Genomic DNA, 21,101 nt, shown 5'->3' with positions numbered 1-21,101 from the left:
AGCCGGCCGCGCCGAGGGGGAAGGAGTTTCCGGCGGACTCGGCTAGGTGCCGCTTCCTGTCCGCTTCTCTGCGCCGCCTCACGCTGCCTGCCTGGGACGCACCTCGACCCCCGGGCCCCCTCGCTGTGCCCGGCAGCGCCCCCGGCCCCATGCAATCCCGGCTCCTACTCCTCGGGGCACCCGGAGGCCACGGCGGCCCGGCCTCGCGGCGCATGCGGCTGCTTCTGAGGCAGGTGGTGCAGCGCAGGCCGGGTGGCGACAGGCAGCGGCCAGAGGTCAGACTGGTGCACGCCGGCTCGGGGGCCGACACAGGTAACTCGGGGTGCGCCCCTGCCCTCCCTGGTGCCCCTGCGCTCCGTGCCGGGCCCCCGCGCGCCGTCGCCCCTCCTCTCTGTTGCTTCGCTGCACTTGGAAGGACCGTTTGCCAATCGGGGAGCTGAAAGATCGAGGTTCTAGTCCCGCCCTCGGCGCTAACTGCTGTGTAACGTGGCGCAAGGCGCTCGCACTCTGTGCCTCATTCTGCAACCGGAGGGGTCTGGACTAAGGATTCTGATGACCTATAATAGTGATTTCTCCTTCCCCTGCCGCTGCCTTTACCCCCAGAATTCTGACTTAGATTATAATACTCGTAGAGGTTAATGCCTCAGCCCTATGGAATTATTGAAAGCTGGATTTGACCTTGCTCTCTAAGCCTCAAGGGCTTGGAAACCAGTCTGTGTCATGGTCTAGCCAGGGCTTGGGGCGGCTTAGAAGGGAACATTCTCGCCAAAGAACCCATAGTTCACGGTGTTTTAAATGCATCCCGGAGCATTTCCAAGTTTTACAGGAGTTTTCTTTAAAGTTTCACATAATTCTTAGAGCTGACAGTTACACCTTAATTTAGTTAAAACACTTGCCTCTACGAAGTTGAGGTAATTGAAACCCAGAAGGGAAAAGTGATTCGCTGGAGAACACACACTAATGACTATGCTAGAATCACATGCTTTGATTTCTAGGCTCAGTATTTTTTGGCTCTACTTGAGCTGGTTCTAGGAATTCTTTTTCTTGTGTGTTCGTGGAGTTAGAGTTACTGTGATGGTTAAGGAAAGGATGCCTGTTGTTGCTACCCTTGAATGGTGAAGTGATTCTAGACAAGATTTTGTCAATGTCAGTGCTGCCTGGAATAACAGGTTTTCACTGTGAAATTGTAGGTTTCGTTGTCCGCTTGCATTCTTCCCCAACCCTCAGTTTTCCTTGCTAAGAAATGAGCATATGGGCTGGGCGCGGTGGCTCACGCCTGTAATCCCAGCACTTTGGGAGGCCGAGGCGGGCGGATCACGGGGTCAGGAGATCGAGACCATCTTGGCTAACACAGTAAAACCCCGTCTCTTGTAAAAACAAATACAAAAAAATTAGCCGGGCGTGGTGGCGGGCACCTGTAATCCCAGCTACTCGGGAGGCTGAGGCAGAAGAATGGCGCCACTGCACTCCAGCCTGGGCGACAGAACAAGACTCCATCTAAAAAAAAGAAAAGCATGTTTAGGTCCCATGCATTTCATTTTATTCATTCAAGACATACACCCCCCCACCCCCCACCATAGTGTTGCAATTTCAAATTTTGCTTTTTTTTTTTTTTGCTTTTTCTCAATTACTCTCACTTCTAGGCTGTTTATTCATTTGCTTTTTAACTTTTTTGTGTGTTCTTTGTTTTTTGCTCCTTTGCCCTAGAAGGCAGAGGTCAAAGGTGGAAGTGTAGCATAAACTATAGGTTGGGTTTTGGAGTTAAGCAGTCTGGGTTGGAATCCACTTATGCACTATCTAACCATGGGTCGTTGAGGGTAGATTACTTAACTTTGTGTCCCAGTTTTCTTAACTGTAAAAGGATAAGAAGAATATATCTATTATGGTTGTTGTGGGATTTATTAATTAATATAATCTGTAGCACATATTAATGCTCAATAAAAGTTAGCTTTTTTATTCTCAGTATGTACAGTTTTAGCTATTTGAGAATTATTCTGTTTCCTTACCTTTCTCTAGAAGACATGAAACCAAGTTTTTTTTAGATTCAGGACTGTCCAGACTATCTGGGTAGGCAGATTTAGCAGACTGAATTGACCTGAACTTTTTAAAAACAATTGTTCTTTGTACATGGATAATACACGTTGATTGTAAAAACATTAGAAACACATATGAGTGTGAGTTTTTAAAGTCTGTATTATATACGTATTGGTAGATTAGTTGTAAATGTTCTCAAATTTTGTTATAGCCAGCAAATCAAAGTATAGGCTTTGCTTCAAATGTGAGAGTCATGGACATATTACAGAAAACATATTATCTTCTTTAAAGCAGTCATTCACTCTGGCAGGATCAGACCACAAGAAGTATATTTTGAAGGTGTGAGTACTGTGGCTGAATGAAGTTGGGAACCCACCAGAGATCTGGACTCGAGTAAGAGCAATTGTTAGCCAGGTAAATGGACGGCACACTTTCGACTACTCTGAGGCCTGAGAGTAAGGCCATCAAGATGGGAGTGTCCCATTTTGAATCAGAGATCATACACAGACAAGTGTAAAACTACAAATAGCAATAGGCCATAATGGATTACATCTTATGTTGGGAAGATGCTCTCAGCTGCATTCGTACATGTGACCAGTAACTGATTATCTCCTCTCTGTGTAATTGACATTGTTTCCTAATAGTTCGAAAAAAAAAATAAAGTTCATAAATAATAGATTTAAGTTATATACTGGTGTTATTTCTCCTGGAGTATTTGTTTTATTTTTCTATGTATTCCTTTGGTGCCTGCCCACACTTTGTACCTAATAAGCATTCAGTGGCTTATTATGTGAAAGTTCATACAGAGAAGGAGCTGGAGAGGCTGGAATTGCCTTGTTTGCTCTCAAGAGAGGACCTTTGTTAAGCCTGATAAGCAGACAGAAAATAGGTCACTTATATTAAAAACAAAACAAACAAATAAACTGAACCCAAACCCACTGCTTTTTATCCTTTGCTGTCAGATAGTATAAGTATCTATAATTGTAAATTCTTTATATCTCTTTATACTTCCATTAAAATTACTGTCTCTTGGTTTTTAAGAGCAAAGAGGTTAACAAGGTTAACAAGGATATCTACTGCAGAGAGTTTTCAATAAAGATTATTGTAGTGTTTTTACAGATGGAGCCAAGCAAGTTGTTTCAGTGGGACTCTGATGTTAAATGCATTCAAATATACTATAGATCAAATGACAAACCCAGAAACATAACTGTATAAATATATCATGACATTTTGGTGCTCTCCTTTAACACCATTACTAAAGGGATTCACAGTTTTTTCTTTATGACTCTTGTATATGAAGTAAATTTGTTTATAGAAATACTCTAAAATACTTTTACACAGCCATCTATGTTTATTGTAGAAGAGTGATAAATACAAATTCCCTAAAACATAATCCTCCCACCCAAATTTATAATTATCAACTTTTTAGCATTAATCCTATCAGATTACATATATATGTATAATTATTTATTTATTTTTGAGCTGGAGTCTTGCTCTGTCACCCAGGCTGGAGTGCAGTGGTGCGGTCTTGGTTCACTACAACCTCCACCTCCTGGGTTTGAGTGATTCTCCTGCCTCATCCTCCCAAGTAACTGGGACTACAGGTGTGCACCACTGTATTAGTCTCTTCTCATACTGCTATAAGGACATGCCAGAGACTGGGTAATTTATGAAGAAAAAAAGGTTTCATGGGCTCACATGGTTTCACATGGCTGGGGAGGCCTCACAATTATGGTGGAAGGCGAAGGAGGAGAAAAGTCATGTCTTACATAGCGGCAAGCAAGAGAGCTTGTGTACGGCAACTCCTCTTTATAAAACCATCAGACCTTGTGAGACTTATTCATTACCACGAGGACAGCACAGGAAAAGCCTGCCCCCATGATTCAATTACCTCCCACTGGGTCCCTCCCATGACACAGGGATTATGGGAGCTACAATTCAAGATCAGATTTGGGTGGGGACACAGGCAAACCATATGAACCACCCCAGCTAATTTTTGTATATTTGGTAGAGATGGGGTTTCACCATGTTGGCCAGGCTGGTCTCCAACTCCTGACCTCAAGTGATCTGCCTACCTTTGCCTCCCGAAGTGCTGGGATTACAGATGTGAGCCACTGTGCCTGGATGATATGTATATTTATACAGATACATTTTTTTTAAAGAAATGGGATCATGTATCCTTTATAATTATTACATCCATTATTGTGAACATATTAACATGGTAATAAATATTGTACATGATTGTTTAAAATAGTTACTAAGTTTATATGTTTGTCCATATAATTTATTTTATTAATGTCTCATTCTTGGACATTCACATTGTCTAAAATATATAAACAATGCAATAAACATCCATCTACATGAATTTTTGTTATTTTAACATTATATCCTTGGGCTACAATAGGATTAGATAGTAACAACTTTGAGGAGGGAAAATATAGAACTGTGGCTTCAACTGAGAGATACAGTGTAAAGAGGAAAGAACTATACTATGGTTTTGGTCTAAGCTTTGTATTTATCAGGTATTGAACCTTGGGGAAATTATTAACTACTTTGAACCTGCAGCAGGTTATTTTGACCCTGAGGATATTCTGACCCCATTGTATATTCAAGAATTTAACAGAAAGGCTCAGAACAATGGTAAGCTTATAAATCATTAGGCAGATCCACATTAGGGGCCCATAGACTAGTATGGGAATTGCTGATATATTTAGTTTTCTCTTGGGTCTAAGTTTAGTATATATAAAAATGATGACACCCAGTTCTCAACCCAAGGTGATTTCCCCCCATCGGGGACATTTGGCAGTGTCTGGAGATGTTTCTTTTTGGTTGTCAGAACCAGGAGGGAGGGGTGCTACTGGCATCTAGTGGATAGAGGCCAGTGATGCTGCTAAACAGTCCATGACACACAGGACAGCCCCTCACAACAAAAAATTATCCAGCCTAAAATGTTCATAGTGCCACTGTTGAAAAACCCTCATGAAACCAACTTCTTTGTCAAAGCTACGGTTAGAAACTTTAGACTCACTAAACTTAACAAAATTTAAGCACAGAACAATTTGTGAATTGGGCAGTCCTCAGAACCAGAATGAGCTCAGAGAGCAGGCAGCGTTTATGGACAGAAAATGGAAGTAAGGTACAGAAACAGCTTACTTGGCTATAACTCAGTGTTTGCCTTACTTGAACACGGTCTCATCAGTTGGCAGCCTGTGGTTGACCAAAGCTCAGCCGCTCAGATTGGCTAAGACTCATCTATTTGTTACCAAAGTATACTCCTAAATTCTGGTTTCAGTTAATTTACATACAAAGTTATGTTGCAATTCATTACATAAGGACTGCAAGTACGGAGGCATCCTTCCACCAAATTTGGTTTAATTTAACAATTTGCCCCTTTTGGTTAGCTTCTTAATTTTGAGAGATTAACCAAAACTTTGGGCATTGTTGCTACTCTTTGTCACCAACTTAATGGACTTACTTGGTCTCACTATGGAATTTACAAGCCATGATGTCACATCAGTTGAATAATTCTTTCTGTTCTTGCTGTTCTGGTCAAAGTGAGACCATTGAATGCTCAATGAATGGCTGCATACAAACATTTAAGACTTGAGAGGATATGGTGCACCAGAAGGGCCATTATGAAGATTCTCAGGAGAATAATAAAGACTGAAGTGTACTTCTTAACAGCCCCTATGAACTGAACCAATCAGAAATCCAACAAGGTTCAGGCACTATAGGCACTTCAATAGTATTTGAGTCTAGCTCAAGTAAACCCACAGTTTACTTGAAGAAAGGCATACATTAGCTTCTTTTGCCTAAATTATGTTACCTGTTGTCTTATGAGTATTCTTATTCCCCTTTAGAGAGTATTTAAACTATCTCACTTAAATAAATCATTACAAATGGCTTAACTTATAAGCACATTAGTAGGTGGGATGTTCTCAAAAGAGAAAATCATTAGAGCTTAAAAACAATACTTAAGAAAATATTTAATTTAAAATTATAATTATTCATTTATCAAACATTCATTGAATATCTGTTAGGTTTCAGGTATTGCAGATAAAATGATGATTAAAACTTAGGCCTTGTACCAAGAAAAAAGAGTCTTATAGACTAAACAGTAGTCTTCAAAACTTTTTCTTATTTATCTGTTAGGAGGTTTTTAAAAATATGTATCCCTTTGAACATTTTTAGGTTGATAGCTAAAGTTTTCCTGGTAAGTTTAAATAGTTGCAAAGGATGACATTTCCAGCGTGTTGTAAATATTGGCATTTAAAAGAAAAAATATTATAAATTCTGAGTGTATCTTTTAAGCGGAAACAGAATATTCTAGCAATTTAGTACAAATTCTGAGTGTACTAAATACTCAGTATTTAGTGGAAATAGAATATCCTATCTCTATTTTGGAAGTAGATAAAAAGCTCTTCTTTAATTGTTAGAAAATGTCTGTTATCTCCTTGAATTTGTATTTCCATTACAAAAGCATAAGTCAGAGCCTGTGCTAGCAGAAAGACGAATGGAGTGATCAATTTGTGCTAGAGGAAAAGTTCGGGAAGGTTCAATGGGGAGATGAAGATATTTCAGGAGCAGTTGTGTAGAGGGCAAGTGGTGTGAGAGAGATGTGGAAGGCCTTCTAGGCTGAGGAGATAAAGTGTTAGTCACCAAGATAGGAATACAAGAGGTGGATCTGGTTAGAGGTGGTTGGGCGCACACAACGGGCAACATAGAATTCTGTTTCTGTATGTTTGTTGAGTTGTCTCTGGAATATCTAGGTAAAGTGTCCAGTAGGCTACTGGCAGGTATGAAACTCAGGAGAGAGATCTGAGCCAAAATAGACATTAAAGAGTTAGTTGTATATGGTGTTTGAAGAGTACCCTTAACTGGAAAAAAAAGGTTGTATAGAGGTCAGAGTTGGGACATTGGTGTGGATTAAATGACTGATGAAAGTATAGGGTGGTAACAGAAGATGGCCAAGAACATCAGTGTTTACGGCAGGGATGGCAGATGCCTGGTCCATATGAATGTCATAACTTTTCCCCTTTGTCTGTAGCAGATGTGACTCATTGATCACCACCCTGTTTCCCAATGAGTCCAATTTCCATTGTGATCCACTACCTGGCCAGTTCTTGGCATTTATGCCATTGGAGCTTTATTCCTTTTATGCACTTAGAAATATTGAAGTTTAAGGATATGTTGCTGGATAATTTGAAATTGTATGTAGTGAAAATAAGGGTGTCCGAATATATATAAAAAGGTTCAGGATGTGTGTTAAAGATAACACTCTAAGGGCTGGGCGTGGAAGCTCACGCCTGTAATCCTGGCACTCTGGGAGGCCGAGGTGGGCGGATCACTTGAGGTCAGGAGTTTGAGACCAGCCTGGCCAACATGGGGAAACCTCATCTCTACTAAAAATACAAAAATTAGCCGGGTGTGGTAGCACACACCTGTAATCCCAGCTACTTGGGAGGCTGAGGCAGGAGAATCACTTGAACCCAGTAGGCAGAAGTTGCAGTGAGCCAAGATCACATCACTGCACTCCAGCCTGGGCGGCAGAATGAGAGTCCGTCTTAAAAAAAAAAAAAAAAAAAAAAGGCCAGGTGCGGTGGCTCATGCCTGTAATCCCAGCACTTTGGGAGGCCGTGGCGGGCAGATCACGAGATCAGGAGATCGAGACCATCCTGGCTAACATGATGAAACCCTGTCTCTACTAAAAATACAAAAAATTAGCCAGGTATGGTGGCGGGTGCCTATAATCCCAGCTACTTGGGGGGCTGAGGCGGGAGAATGGTGTGAACCCGGGAGGCGGAGCTTGTAGTGAGCTGAGATTGCGCTACTGCACCGCAGCCTGGGCGACAGAGCGAGACTCCGTCTCAATAAAAAAAAAAAAATGTATTTTACTCTATGGATGCTTTGAATGATCTTTAAAAATGCATTCTTCTGTATTGTTTTTGCTTATATTAATTAATGTTGCTATTCATAAAATAAAGCTTGTTGATGTATTTTATCATGATTTTTGTTTGTTTGTTTGCTAACATAGCATTTAAAATGTGAATTTCACTGATGCCTCACTTCTCCTTTATGCATATATACTTTGAATAGAAGTTTTAGAGCAAAGCGCTTGACATATTGACAGCTGTGTAGTACATTTCTGTAACATCCCTCCCTGTAGGTCAGGACAAGCATTGTAGCATAGTCTATGGTTTTCTCATTTGTCTCTTATAATTATTCTGTTTTTAAATTCTCTTTTTAGGTGATACAGTTAATATTGGAGATGTATCCTACAAATTGAAAATTCCTAAGAATCCAGAACTTGTGCCACAGAACTACAGTAAGAAATATTTATTAATATGTGAATGAATAACTTTTAACTTTTCATTATGGGAATTGTCAGAGTTGCATAAAGCTAGAGAGAATAGTATAAACCTAATGTTTTTATCATGCAAACATTTATCAATATTATGCCAATCTTCTTTTAACTGATTTTTGTTCTGGAGTATTTAAAACAGTAGAAACATTTACTTTTCTCATATCCTACTGTTTCTTTTTTACCTGGAATAAGATTTACGTATAATGCACAGAACTTTTTTTTTTTTTTTTTTTAATTATACTTTAAGCTCTGGGATACATATGCAGTACGTGCAGGTTTGTTACATAGGTATACACGTGCCATGGTGGTTTGCTGTACGCATCAATCTGTCATCTACATTAGGTATTTCTCCTAATGCTATTCCTCCCCTAGATTGCCACTCCCTGACAGGCTCCAGTGTGTGATGTTCCCCTCCCTGTGTCCATGCATTCTCATTGTTCAACTCCCAATTATGAGTGAGAACATGCGGTGTTTGGTTTCCTGTTCCTGGGTTAGTTTTCTGAGAATGGTGGTTTCTCCGTTCATCCATGTCCCTGCAAAGGACATGAACTCATCATTTTTTATGGCTGCATAGTATTCCATGATGTATGTGTGCCACATTTTCTTTATCCAGTCTATCATTGATGGGCATTTGGGTTGATTCCAAGTCTTTGCTATTGTGAACAGATGCACAGATCTTAAGTATTTATTTTGGTTGGTTTTGATGATTTTATAAACCTGTATAACCACCAATATTACATTAATCATCCCAAATGTTCTCTTGTGTTCCTACCCCTTTACCCTGCCCTAGAAATCACTGTTCTTTTTTTTTTAATTAAAAAAAATTTTTTTTAATGATGGTAGATTAGTTTTGCTTATTCTTTAGCTATATATAAATAGAATCACATGGTATGGTTATATGTGTGTATGTATTTTTTTTCTCATGAAGAGCATTAATTTGAGATTCATCTATGTTGCTGTACCTATCAGTTTGTTTTTAATTCCTGAATAATGTTCCATTGTGTAAAGATACCACAGTTTGTTTATCCATTCTCCTATTGATAGACATTTGGATGGCTTTCATTTTAAGCCTGCTGTGAACATTCCTATACAATTCTCGTAGTTATCAGTTTTTTTTTAAAATTATACTTTAAGTTCTAGGGTACATGTGCACAATGTGCAGGTTTGTTACATATGTATACTTGTGCCATGTTGGTGTGCTGCACCCATCTACTCGTCAGTACCCATCAACTCGTCATTTACATCAGGTATAACTCTTTGAGTAAGAAAACTAGGAGTTGAATTGATATGTCATACTATAGATGCCTGTTTAAACTTTTTAACACACTGCCGAAGAATTCTCCAAAGCAGTTGTACCATTTTACCTTTGACCGACAGTGATGTTCTACATCCTTGTCGACAGTCTTTTTAATCTTAGTCTACTAGGTGTGAAAAAGTAACTCATCATGGTTTTTGGTTTATAACAGCTTTGTTGAGATATAATTCATATACCATAACATTCACCTTTCTATATTGTACAATTCAGTAATTTTAGTTTATTCAGAGTTGTGCAACCATACTATTTATTATCTAACATTTTCATCGCTCCATGAAGACACTTTATACTCATTAATAGTCATTTCCCATTTTCTTTCTTCTCTCTCCCCCGCCACCCTCCCAGCCTTTAGCAATTACTAATATACTTTCTGTTTCTATAGATTTGTCTATTTTGGACATTTTATATAAATGGGATCATATAATATATAGCCATTGTATCTTGCTTATCTTAGCATAATGTTTTCAAGGTTTATTGATGCTGTAGTTCATTGCTTTTTATGGCTAAATTATATTCCATTGTGTGGATATTTCACATTTTGCTCATCGCTGCCTCAGTCAATGGACATTTAGATTGTTTCCACTTTGGGACTATTGTGAATAATGCCACTCCAAGCATCCACATACAAGTTTTTATATGGACACATTTTCAACTTTCTTGGGTTTTACCTAGAAGAGAAATTGCTAGGTCACATGGTAACTCTATGTTTAACATTTCAAGGAATTGCCAAAGTGATTTTTTTTTTTTGAGACAGGGTCTCACTCTGTGGCCCAGGCTGGGGTGCAGTGGTGCAATGTCGGCTCACTGCAACCTCCCCCTCCCAGGTTCAACCTCCAGGTCCTTAACCTCTCCAGTAGCTGGGACCATAGGTGCAGGCTACCACACCCAGCAATTTTTGTATTTTTTGGTAGAGATGGGGTTTTACCACGTTGATCAGGCTGGTCTCAAACTCCTGTTCTCAGGTGATCCGCCCACCTCAGCCTCCCAAAGTGCTGGGTTTACTGGCGTGAGCCACTGCGCCTGACCACAAATATGGTTTTCAAATCACCTACATCATGTTACATTCTAACTAGCAATGTGTGAGAATTCTAGTTTTTCCACATCCTCACTAATGCTTGTTATTGTTTGTCTTTTTTATTACAGCCATCATCAGACATGTGAAGTGACATCTCATTGTGGTTCTGATTTGCATTTCCCTAATGACTTACAATGATTATTTGCCCAAAATCATGTCACTTCTTTTCTCAAAATTCTTTAAATGAGTTTTTAGTATTTTGGGAACAAAGGTCCATCCTTAGCTATTAATTTCTTGATCTAGTCTTAGCCTCATCTCATGCCACTCTCCTATCCTATTCTTTGTTCCAGTCATTGGTCATGATATAGAATAACTTTTTGTTTACTCTTCAGATTCTTCCACTAGACTATGTGCTCTGTTAAAGAAAAAATAAATCAATGATATGTGTTAAAGCTGGGTAAGGAAGACTTTATTCAGGACTGTCACTATGAGTCTTGGAGTGGGGGAGAGAGATCAGGCTCAACTCCCAATGCAGCATGGGCAAGTGGTAATTTATAGCCAAGGAATGGTGTGGGAGTTGGTGGACAGAAAATTATTAAGAGGAAATGTCAGGGTTAAGGGAGATTCTGGCTAAGCCAACCTAACAGAATTCTTGCTGATGACAGGCTGGGGTGATCAGACATCACCTGGGGGATGGTGGAAGATGAGGACTCTGATCAGATATCAAGGGTGATTAGATTATGAGGATGGGCGGGATCTGGATAAATGGTTTTAATGGCGTTCTTTTGCTAAAACTGGATTTTACTAGGAAGTACACAGGTGTGTCTAGGGAGAATATCTCACTTTAATCTAACCCAAGGTTCCATTGACTTTACCCTCTAAATGTCTCTGCAATCTGTCCTTTACACTCTGGCCCACTGGTTTTTTGTTTTTTGTTTTTTGAATTATTTTATTAGTGGTCATCCTGGGGATTGTAATTAACACTTTAACCTAAAACAATCTTGTTTAGATTAATGGTAACTTAGTTTCAATAGTATATAAACTACTCCAATGTAGCTCTGTTCCCTTCTACCTCCTTTGTGTTATTATTGTCATACAAATTATATCTTTATACATTAAAAGTTTATCAGCACAGTTTTATAATTATTGCTTTATGAAGTTTTTAAAATCAGGCAGAAGAAAAGAGTTAGAAACAAAAATATGCTTACATTGTCATTATTGTTTTTTCTATGTAGTTCCCTTTACTGATAATCTTTATTTCTTCATGTGGATTTGAGTTACTGTCTAGTGTGCTTTCATTTCAGCTTACAGGAAAGATTCCCTTTAGTAAGTATCTTCTATATGGCAGGTCTGCTAATGGTGAATTATCACTTTTTTTTTTTTTCAATTTGGAAATGTCTTCATTTCTCCTGTGTATTTTGAAGGATGATTTTATTGGAAATAGAATTCTCGGTCGACAGTTTTTTTTTTTTTCAGCACTTTGAATATGTCTTCTTACTGTTTGTGGACTTCCTAGTTTTTGAAAAGCAGTCAGTTATCAATCTTAGCAAGGATCCTTTTTATATGATGAATCAGTTTTTCTCTGCTATCAAGATTCTCTCTTCAGCTTTTTGATAGTTTGACTGTGGGTGTATCTAAGGATAGATTTCTTTGAATTTACCCTGTTTTGAGTTTGTTGAGCTTCTTGCATGGGATGTGCAAATTAATGTTTTTCATCAAAGTTGGCAAGATTTTGGCTATTATTTTTCATTATTTTTTTTTATTCCCTTTTCTCTCTCTCCTTGTAGGACTCCCATTATATTTGATAGATTTGATGGTGCCCTACAAGTCTGTGAGAATCAGTTCATTTTTCTTTGTAATTTCTTCTTTCTGTTCCTTAGATTGGATTATCTCAATTGACTAATCTTCAAGTTTGCTGATTCTTTCCTCTGCCTCCTCACATCTGTTGTTGAGCCCCTCTGGTTAATTTTATCAGAGTTTTCAAGTTCAGAATTTTTATATGGATCTTGTTTTATAATTTCTCTTTATTGGTACTCTGTTTCATGAGACATTGTTGTCATACTTTACTTCTTTAGACATGATTTCTTTTAATTCTTTGAATGTATTTATGATAGTTGATTTAAAGTGTTTTTCTACTTAGTCAAATGTCTGGCATACTCTGAGATAGTTTTTATTGACTCCTTTTTTTTGTACGTATGAGCCATACTCTCCTATTTCTTTATTTCTTATAATTTTGTCTTATTGAAAGTAGACATTTTAAATAGTATAATCTCTCCTTCCCAGGCTTTGTGGTTGCTCCTTGTGATGCTGCTTTTTGTTTAGTGATGTTCCTACTCTATTTCCTTAAAGTCTGTATTCTTTGTCCTGTCTTGTTAGCTTAGTGGTCAGCTAATGTTTGGACAGAGATTTCTTTAATGCGTTGAATCAGTAAGTCTTTTGGCTTTTGCTGAGAGTCTGTGTGTGCAAGTTGGGCATGGTTTTAGTGCTCCATAGGTAGCTTACAATTGTGTCTCAACCTTTTCTTTCTGCTTGTGTGGACACTCAAGGTTAGCTGAAGGTGAGAGATTAGGTCCTTCTCAGGATTTTCCTGAATATATGCATGGCCTTCCAGATTCCTAGGCATACACTGAAGCTTTTCAAAGCCTTCTATGAACATCTCATTTTCAGTTTTTGTTTTTGTTTTTGAAGTTTTTTGGTTGTCCTCTTGTTAGCTCCAAATGTTTTTGCTACCTCAGGCAGCTGTGATGTTAAACAGTTGTTGATTTTTTTTTTGACAAATGCCCAAGGTTAGTGCTGTTTGCATACAGTAGCTCTGAGTACATCAAATAAAGACAAATTCTAAAAATGGATCATTTCAGGGAGCTGCCAGACAGGTCAAGTAGGGATAATTTTCTGGGGATGAGACTTTTGAGGAGCTTCTGAATAGTTCTGTTCACTTCAGTGACTTCCAGGCTGCTGGTTTCACCATGATTGTGGGCAGTTGGTTGTAAAACAATTGGTCTCACGTCTGTAATCCTAGCACTTTGGGAGGCTAAGGTGGGATGATCGCTTGAGGCCAGGAGTTCGAGACCACCTTGGGCAACATAGTGAGACACTAAGACCCTGTTTCTACAAAAAATAAAAATAAAATATTGTTTTTTATTGTGGTTAAGGCTGCAGTGAGCCATGATTGTGCCACTACAAGCCTTCTGCCTGAGCAACAGAGTGAGACCCTGTCTCAAAAAAAGAAAAAAGAAAAGAAAAACGAAGATAATCACAGAGCTGGGGTCATGGGGATGGAGTCAGGGCAAATTAACCCCTTTTCTTAGATAAATGCATATGAGATTGTTGAAAACTTTTTGATTTCTGGAGTTCAGAAGAAGTTGAGTTTGACAATTTATGCCATTATTATTGGTTTTTTAAGAAGGAATAAACTTTCAGAGGTCCTTACTCTATTCCAATAATGCCTGTCTTTTCACTGTGGTTTATTTATTATTATTATTGATACAGAGTCTTGCCCTGTCGCACAGGCTGGAGTGCAGTGGTGTAATCTCGACTCACTGCAGCCTCTGCCTCCCAGGTTCAAGTTATTCTCCTAGCTCAGCCTCCCGAGTAGCTGTGATTACAGGCTCATGCCACATTGCTCAGCTAATTTTTGTATTTTTTTTTTAATAGAGACAGGATTTTACCCTGTTGGCCCAGGATGGTCTTGAACTCCTTACCTCAGGTGATCCACCTGCCTTGGCCTCCCCAAGTGCTGGGATTATGGGCATGAGCCACTGCACCCAGCCTCACTGTGGTTTAACTTTGCATTTTTCTGATGAACAATGATGTTCAAGATATTTTTCTGAGCTTATTGGCCATTTATATATCTACTTTTAAGTATCTGTTAAAGTCATTTGCCCACTAAAAAAAACCCTCAATTTTTAAAAATTTTATTATTGAATTGCAAAGTTTTTTTATATATTTTGGATCCAAGTACTTTGTCATGTATAAGTATTATGAATACTTTTTCTCAATCTATTTGCTTAGTCATTTTCTCATTGATATCTTTTGGTTGGCAGAAAGTTTGATTACACACAATTTATTGATTATTTGTTTTTTAAAGTTACTGCTCATTGTGTCAGAAATCTTGGCCTACACCAAGATTGTAAAGACATTCTGTGTTTTTTCCTAAGAATTTTATAGTTCTGCTTTATTTTAAAAGGATAGGTCTATTACCTCTCTGCTTCTAAATTCATTGGCACCATTTTTTCGTAATACAGCCTTTATTAGTTAAATATCTGAGAATCTGTAGTGATTAGTGATATCTGTAGAATCTATAGTGATAATTCTCTATTTTGTTCCTGATACTGGAAATTTGTATTTGTGTTTTTTCCTTTTCTTTTTAATTAGTCTTACTACGGGTTTATCAATGCTAATAACTTTTCAAGGAAACAGCTTTTGACTATTGATTTTTTTTACTGTTGCTTGTCCATTTGTTATTTCATTGCTTTCCAAGCTTTAATATTTCTTTATTTTTATTTTAGTTCCTCTTCTAATGCCAGCTTCACAAACTATGGCAAACCTGGGGCCAAAGAGGTTTGTGAAAATCTCTGCTGTGTAGCTGCCAGATTTTTGGAATGTTGGGGAATTCTCTTTGCTATTCAGTCTTGTATTCTGCTTGTTGCAACTCAGCTGTCTCTTGTCTTCTTGTACTGCCCTCAGCCTCCAGAGGCCACTTCTTGAAGGCTGAGAGTGCCTCTGAGGGATTTATCTCAGCTATCTGGCCCCAGTACCATCCTTAAGGAACTGCTGTCTTGCACTGGATAAAGACCTGGAGTGCCTAGGAGGAATCTCTGTCACCTCTTCTCTCCTACAACTGGCCTTTTAGTGGGCTGTTGCCTTGCACTAGGGAAAGGTCCAGCATGCTTCAGGAAGAATATGTCTCAGGTCTTTCCCTGTATTTGGTCTGTAGTGTACATCCCTGTGCACTTGTAAGGACTGTTGGGAAAGAGTAGGTGGGTGGATGCATGTTTTCTCTGTGACTGGGACTTCTCAGTACATTATGTCTGCCTATGTGTGGCCATTATAAGTTTGCTGAAAGTTCAGTTTGTTTCTTCTGACACATCTATGGCAGATTGTTTTTCCTCCTGCCATTCTACCAGGGGTGAAAGTTAGCTGAGGGTCTATTCTTTCCTTGAAAAGGCTCAGTCTTTTCTAGAATTTAGTTCATGTAGGCTTTGTTTTCTTAGCTGTATGATGAGTTTTAGGAAACTGTGATTTTTATAGATTAGCTGGTTTATTCTGTTGGTTAGTTTGGAAATAAAATTCTCTTGCAACTCATTTCATCCTAACTAGAAGTGGGAGTTGGGAATATTTACTTTTAATATTCATTATTTAATGGTTATGCCTAAGTGTATTATTTTTAGTAGGTTTTCTTTTCCAGAGGTAAGACTAATGACATAAATCCTTTAATAAGTTGTTATACTTGTCTGGAGAAAAATGAACACAGTAGATGTATAATACCTTACATGCCATGGGCACATTATAATTGGGGAAAAAGGGCACTTTTCCTGCTTTCTGGGTCTTCTCTTATTATGAGTGTAGCTAATGTTTTACAGTAAACTTGAGAGGCAAGGGATAATATCCAATCTTGACAATAGGAAAACTTTTATGTAATTTGAGTTCTGTAGGAAAATGATTCCTGGGGTGGAAATTATGTTTAAAATTTTGGCTGTACTGCTTTCTAGCAATGCCAATTTCTGCAGGTTATTTCACAGCTCTGAGCCTCCTTGACTATATAGGGGTGATTGTTTCAACTTCACGGATATATTATAATGATTAAATCAAATAGCATATGTGAAATGTGTAGGATACCACCTGGTGCTTAATGCTCAATAAATGTGGTTGTCTACACAATCATTCTTCCAGTCTCCTGATTCTTGTTCCTTTTCGTTTTCCATTATTCCATGCCTGTGACACTGTTGAGTATGGGGATTACTAAGGGCTGCTATGATTGTGCTTAAGAGATACGCTAAAAATATTTTAGTGTTCATTTAGTCTTGTTCTTAATAAATGAATTCTGTATACATTTCATCTAAATTTGATTTTTACTTTGCCCTCAGGTTGTTTGCATGATTACAAATGGCTGTAGGATTTCAAATAAGCTTCAGTTTCCTTCAGAGATCAAATGTACTGTGTTTGCAGTGTAGCAAGAATGTTGGCATTTTCAGTCTCACCTAGACGTAAGGCATTGTCATTGTCTGATAGCATTCAACAGAGGATAGCGTTTGCTGTTCCTTCTTTTAGCTTCTAAGGTGCCGTATTATATCTGGGGTCAGCTGAAGTGCTTGTCATAGTCACAAATGCTTAATTATATTGGGAATCTTCTTAAGTGAGAGAATTCACAAGATTATCTGTATTAGTTTTAAGGTTTTAATAGATCCTAGGAATAATACACACTTTAAAAGCATAGACTTTAAATATATTTTAGTATTTTGCAAATGACTGAGGGGCAATACAGTGGCTGACTGAGAGCAAGTCACCAAAAAACCTCCAAAAATCACCACATTTTCTTGTTTACATACTTAGTTTTCATTCATCCTTTACGTAATCAAAACTTTTTGTATTTTGTTATTAGTAGCTTGCTCTTTGAAATTTACCTGAAGAGTTAATATTGAAAGCGGTTGGATAGCCTGCAGACCCAATTTGTATTTTCTTTTTTTTTTTTTTTTTTTTTTTTTTTTGAGACAGAGTCTCGCTCTGTCACCCAGGCTGGAGTGCAGTGGCCGGATCTCAGCTCACTGCAAGCTCCGCCTCCCGGGTTTACGCCATTCTCCTGCCTCAGCCTCCCGAGTAGCTGGGACTACAGGCGCCTGCCACCTCGCCTGGCTAAGTTTTTGTATTTTTAGTAGAGACGGGGTTTCACTGTGTTAGCCAGGATGGTCTCGATCTCCTGACCTCGTGATCCGCCCGTCTCGGCCTCCCAAAGTGCTGGGATTACAGGCTTGAGCCACCGCGCCCGGCCAGTATTTTCTATTCTTGCTATTCATTCATCATTATTCCTACCATAATCACAATATAAGTATTCCTCCTCTATTATCCTTTGTACATCAAGACGATGGTGGTACCATATGTTTTATCCAGTAGTAAATTGTTGCGTTGTTTCTACTAATCTTATTATGAGCAACTGTGTCCATTTGTAAGAAAAAGTCAGCTAGGGGTTTGATGAACTTGAAATAATAAGTGACTGAGCTACATCAACCAAAATCTTAAGTAGCCACATATGCATTATGTGGTTGCTACATATTGATTAGACAGATAAATTGTCCTGCATAATACAACATGTTTTTGTGCATTCATTTACTGTATTGTGTTCCAATATTGTATTTGTTGAACTTTTTCTTCCTCTCTTGAGGACTGTTTCCAAAAGGAGTGAATTATAGTTCTTTGGCTTCACTGTGGCTGTTACTTGATTGATTACAGATTATGGCTTTGGATTATGAGAGAATTTTGATGGACTTTTTTTTTTTTTTTTTCTTTTCTGTTTTGGAGTTTAAAAAGTATTTTAAAATACTTTGGCAATGGTGTTTTGTTGAAGTTTGATACCCTCTTACTTTTCTTCCTGTATTTATGCTTTGATTTACCTAATTCTAAAAAGATTTTTGCTTTTTAGATATTTAACATTTTCAAGTGAAACATAAAATGATAGACTTTTGTTGAAGAAAGGGACTTGAGCAATTATTATCCTCTCTGAAACTTTGATTTCATAGCCAGGAAAGTAGGACCAGAGAAGGAGGTCAGAAGACTGATTAATTAGTAGCAAAGCCCAGATTTCCTGACTTCAGTTCGGTTTTCCTTTTACAGTCTGCCACAATGTCTCTAGCTATTTACTAGCTACTCTTGATTTTCCTGAGACTAAGTCCTGGAATGAGAAGAACAGTATGTTAGAAAATTCTTTTGGAATTTAAAAGTGTGAAAGATTATTAAAAATACTGAATTACTTGAGGCATGACAGTGCTATTTTATTTCTATCTTTATCAAATTTATTGTTTAGAGCACTGAGAGTCACTATTATCTTACAGTAATGAAGGAATAATAAAAATCACAATGTTGAAATATGAACCCTGATATTCATATTTAAAATTTAATAGAATGGTAGAAATCCTGCTAAGTGGCTGATGCTTAAGACTAGAAATATTCTCAGCTGGAAATCTAAACTTCAGTGCAAAACTACACAAAAACAGTATTATCTCATCAAAGTAAAATTTCTTAATTCATTGACCAGCTGAAATAATAAATATGTATAGTCTACAGTCAGCTGTCAACTTCTCTTTTGAATTGCCTCTGTCTTCACAGCATTGGGCACAGCAGGACATCTTCCCCACTGCAGCATCTAACCTGGCACATCATAGATATGAGAGTTGGATTACTCTTCAGTTTGTTTGTTTTTTATGATCTAGGTCTTGTTACCTCCTGCCTTGATCATTATAACTTCCATTTATCATCTTAGTCCCGAGTCTCTCACCTGTAAGTGTTGAAGTGGATAAATGCTTTTTTACTTTTCTCTGTGAAAACGGAATCTTAAGGCTTAGGTGAATTTGGCAGTTTTCAAAAAGGGATTCTTTCATGCTTTTGTGCTTGAAGTTAAACTATATTGTATCAAAAATGGTGTTTCTTCCAGGATTTGCCTTATCAGGTTGTGCTCCAGCAGAGCAGGTTTTCAATAGATAGCTTTCAACCTGACCTCAGAGTTATATTTCTGCTTGCTTACATAATCTTGTTGCAGTTGGTAGACCAATTATATATGAGGTCATTTAAGGTTTACTGGACACACTGAACTGTTACCCAAGCAATTAGGGCCCACAAAGATTTCTGTAAGAATTACAACATTGTGCTTTATTTAAAATGGTGAGTTTTGACATAAAATCCACAGGAGGAGAGAATTTTTCCTTTAGTTTGTAAATAATTTTGAGGTTTGAGAAATTCATCAGTATCATAAATGATAGCATGATTTTTGTGTAAATGTAGATAATAAAGAACAATCATTGCAGCTATTTGTCAAGCTTAATGAATTAGTGGCAAAAATTACACAAAACTTCACTGGGAAAGTGTTACCTAAGAGTCCCTTACTTAATAGAGTTAGAGCTTGGGAAAAAATCAAAGATGCAGGGCTGCCGCTACTTAGGATCTGCCTTATTTTCAATAGTTGGACTAATTGCCTCTCATTATATAAGAATTTTCTTTGAGAAAAGGATTACTTTGAGATTTCTTTATTTATTTATTTATTTATTTTTTTTGAGATAGAGTCTCACTCTGTCACTCAGGCTGGAGTGCAGTGGCGCAATCTCGGCTCACTGCAACCTCCGCCTCCCGGGTTCACGCCATTCTCCTGCCTCAGCCTCCCGAGTAGCTGGGACTACAGGCGCCTGCCACTACGCCTGGCTAATTTTTGTATTTTTAGTAGAGATGGGGTTTCGTCATGTCAGCCAGGCTGGTCTCAAACTCCTGACCTCGTGATCCGCCCGCCTCGGCTTCCCAAAGTGATAGGATTACAGGCGTGAGCTACCGCACCTGGCCTAGATGTGTTTTTAAGAATAGAGTCCTTAAAAGGAAGAGTCTCATCAACTTTAAAAGTCCTTGAACATGTTCTTAAGTATCCTGTAGAGTCTCTATAGCAATCTTTATCCAATGTGCTTACTTTTTCTTTTATCTTCTTTTCCCCAGGCACCATGTTCAAGAAGGATTCAATATTTTTGATGCATTTTATTACCTTTTTTTTTTTTTTTTTAAAAGAGACTGAGTCTCACCCTGTTACCCAGGCTGGAGTGCAGTGGCGATCTCAGCTCACTGCAACCTCTGCCTCCCAGGTTCAAGTGCCTCAGCCTCCCCAGTAGCTGGGATTACAGGTGGGTGCCACCATGTCCGGCTCATTTTTGTATTTTTAGTGGAGTCAGGGTTTCACCGTGTTGGCCAGGCTGGTCTCAAACTCGTGACCTCAGGTGATCTGCCCCCCTCGTTGTCCCAAAGTGCTGGGATTACAGGCGTGAGCCACCATGCCTGGCTGCATTTTATTACTCTTTATTTTCTGCTTAATCCTCTTGTTGCTTTCTGCAACTTTCATTGCAGATGTGTAATTTTAAAAATTAATTTATTTTTTAATTGACAAAAATTGTATATACAGTTATGTGTTATTTAACGACAGGGTTGAGGGTTGTCTTCTGAGAAATGCATCATTAAGTGATTTCATTGATCATTGTTAACACCACAGTGTGTACTTACACAAACCTACATGGTATAGCTCAGGGGTCCAGTACTGGTCTATGGCCTGTTAGAAACAAGGCTGCACAACAGGACATGAGCAGCAGGCAAGCGAGCAAAGCTTCATCTGTATTTACAGCTGCCCCTCCTTG

At 38.4% G+C, this 21,101-nt stretch overlaps 1 protein-coding gene across 2 annotated transcripts in view; it reads left to right on the top strand.

The window, feature by feature from the left end:
• Window positions 1–21,101, top strand: part of VWA8 (von Willebrand factor A domain containing 8) — a 395,340-nt gene that overhangs the window by 542 nt on the left and 373,697 nt on the right. Inside the window, exons 1-2 of one of the 2 annotated variants that reach the window (XM_050766152.1) lie at window positions 3–312; window positions 8,282–8,359. In XM_050766152.1, coding sequence (XP_050622109.1) covers window positions 150–312; window positions 8,282–8,359 — 241 coding nt within the window. In that variant the 5' untranslated portion in view covers window positions 3–149. Of the gene's footprint in view, window positions 1–2; window positions 313–8,281; window positions 8,360–21,101 lie in introns of those variants that run through there. The other variant, XM_050766153.1, reaches the window with a different exon arrangement.

This window comes from Macaca thibetana, chromosome 17 (assembly GCF_024542745.1).
Source record: "Macaca thibetana thibetana isolate TM-01 chromosome 17, ASM2454274v1, whole genome shotgun sequence".
NCBI lineage: Eukaryota > Metazoa > Chordata > Mammalia > Primates > Cercopithecidae > Macaca > Macaca thibetana.
Note: the sequence above shows the minus strand (reverse complement) of the source record. Positions and strands in the feature narration are given on the sequence as shown.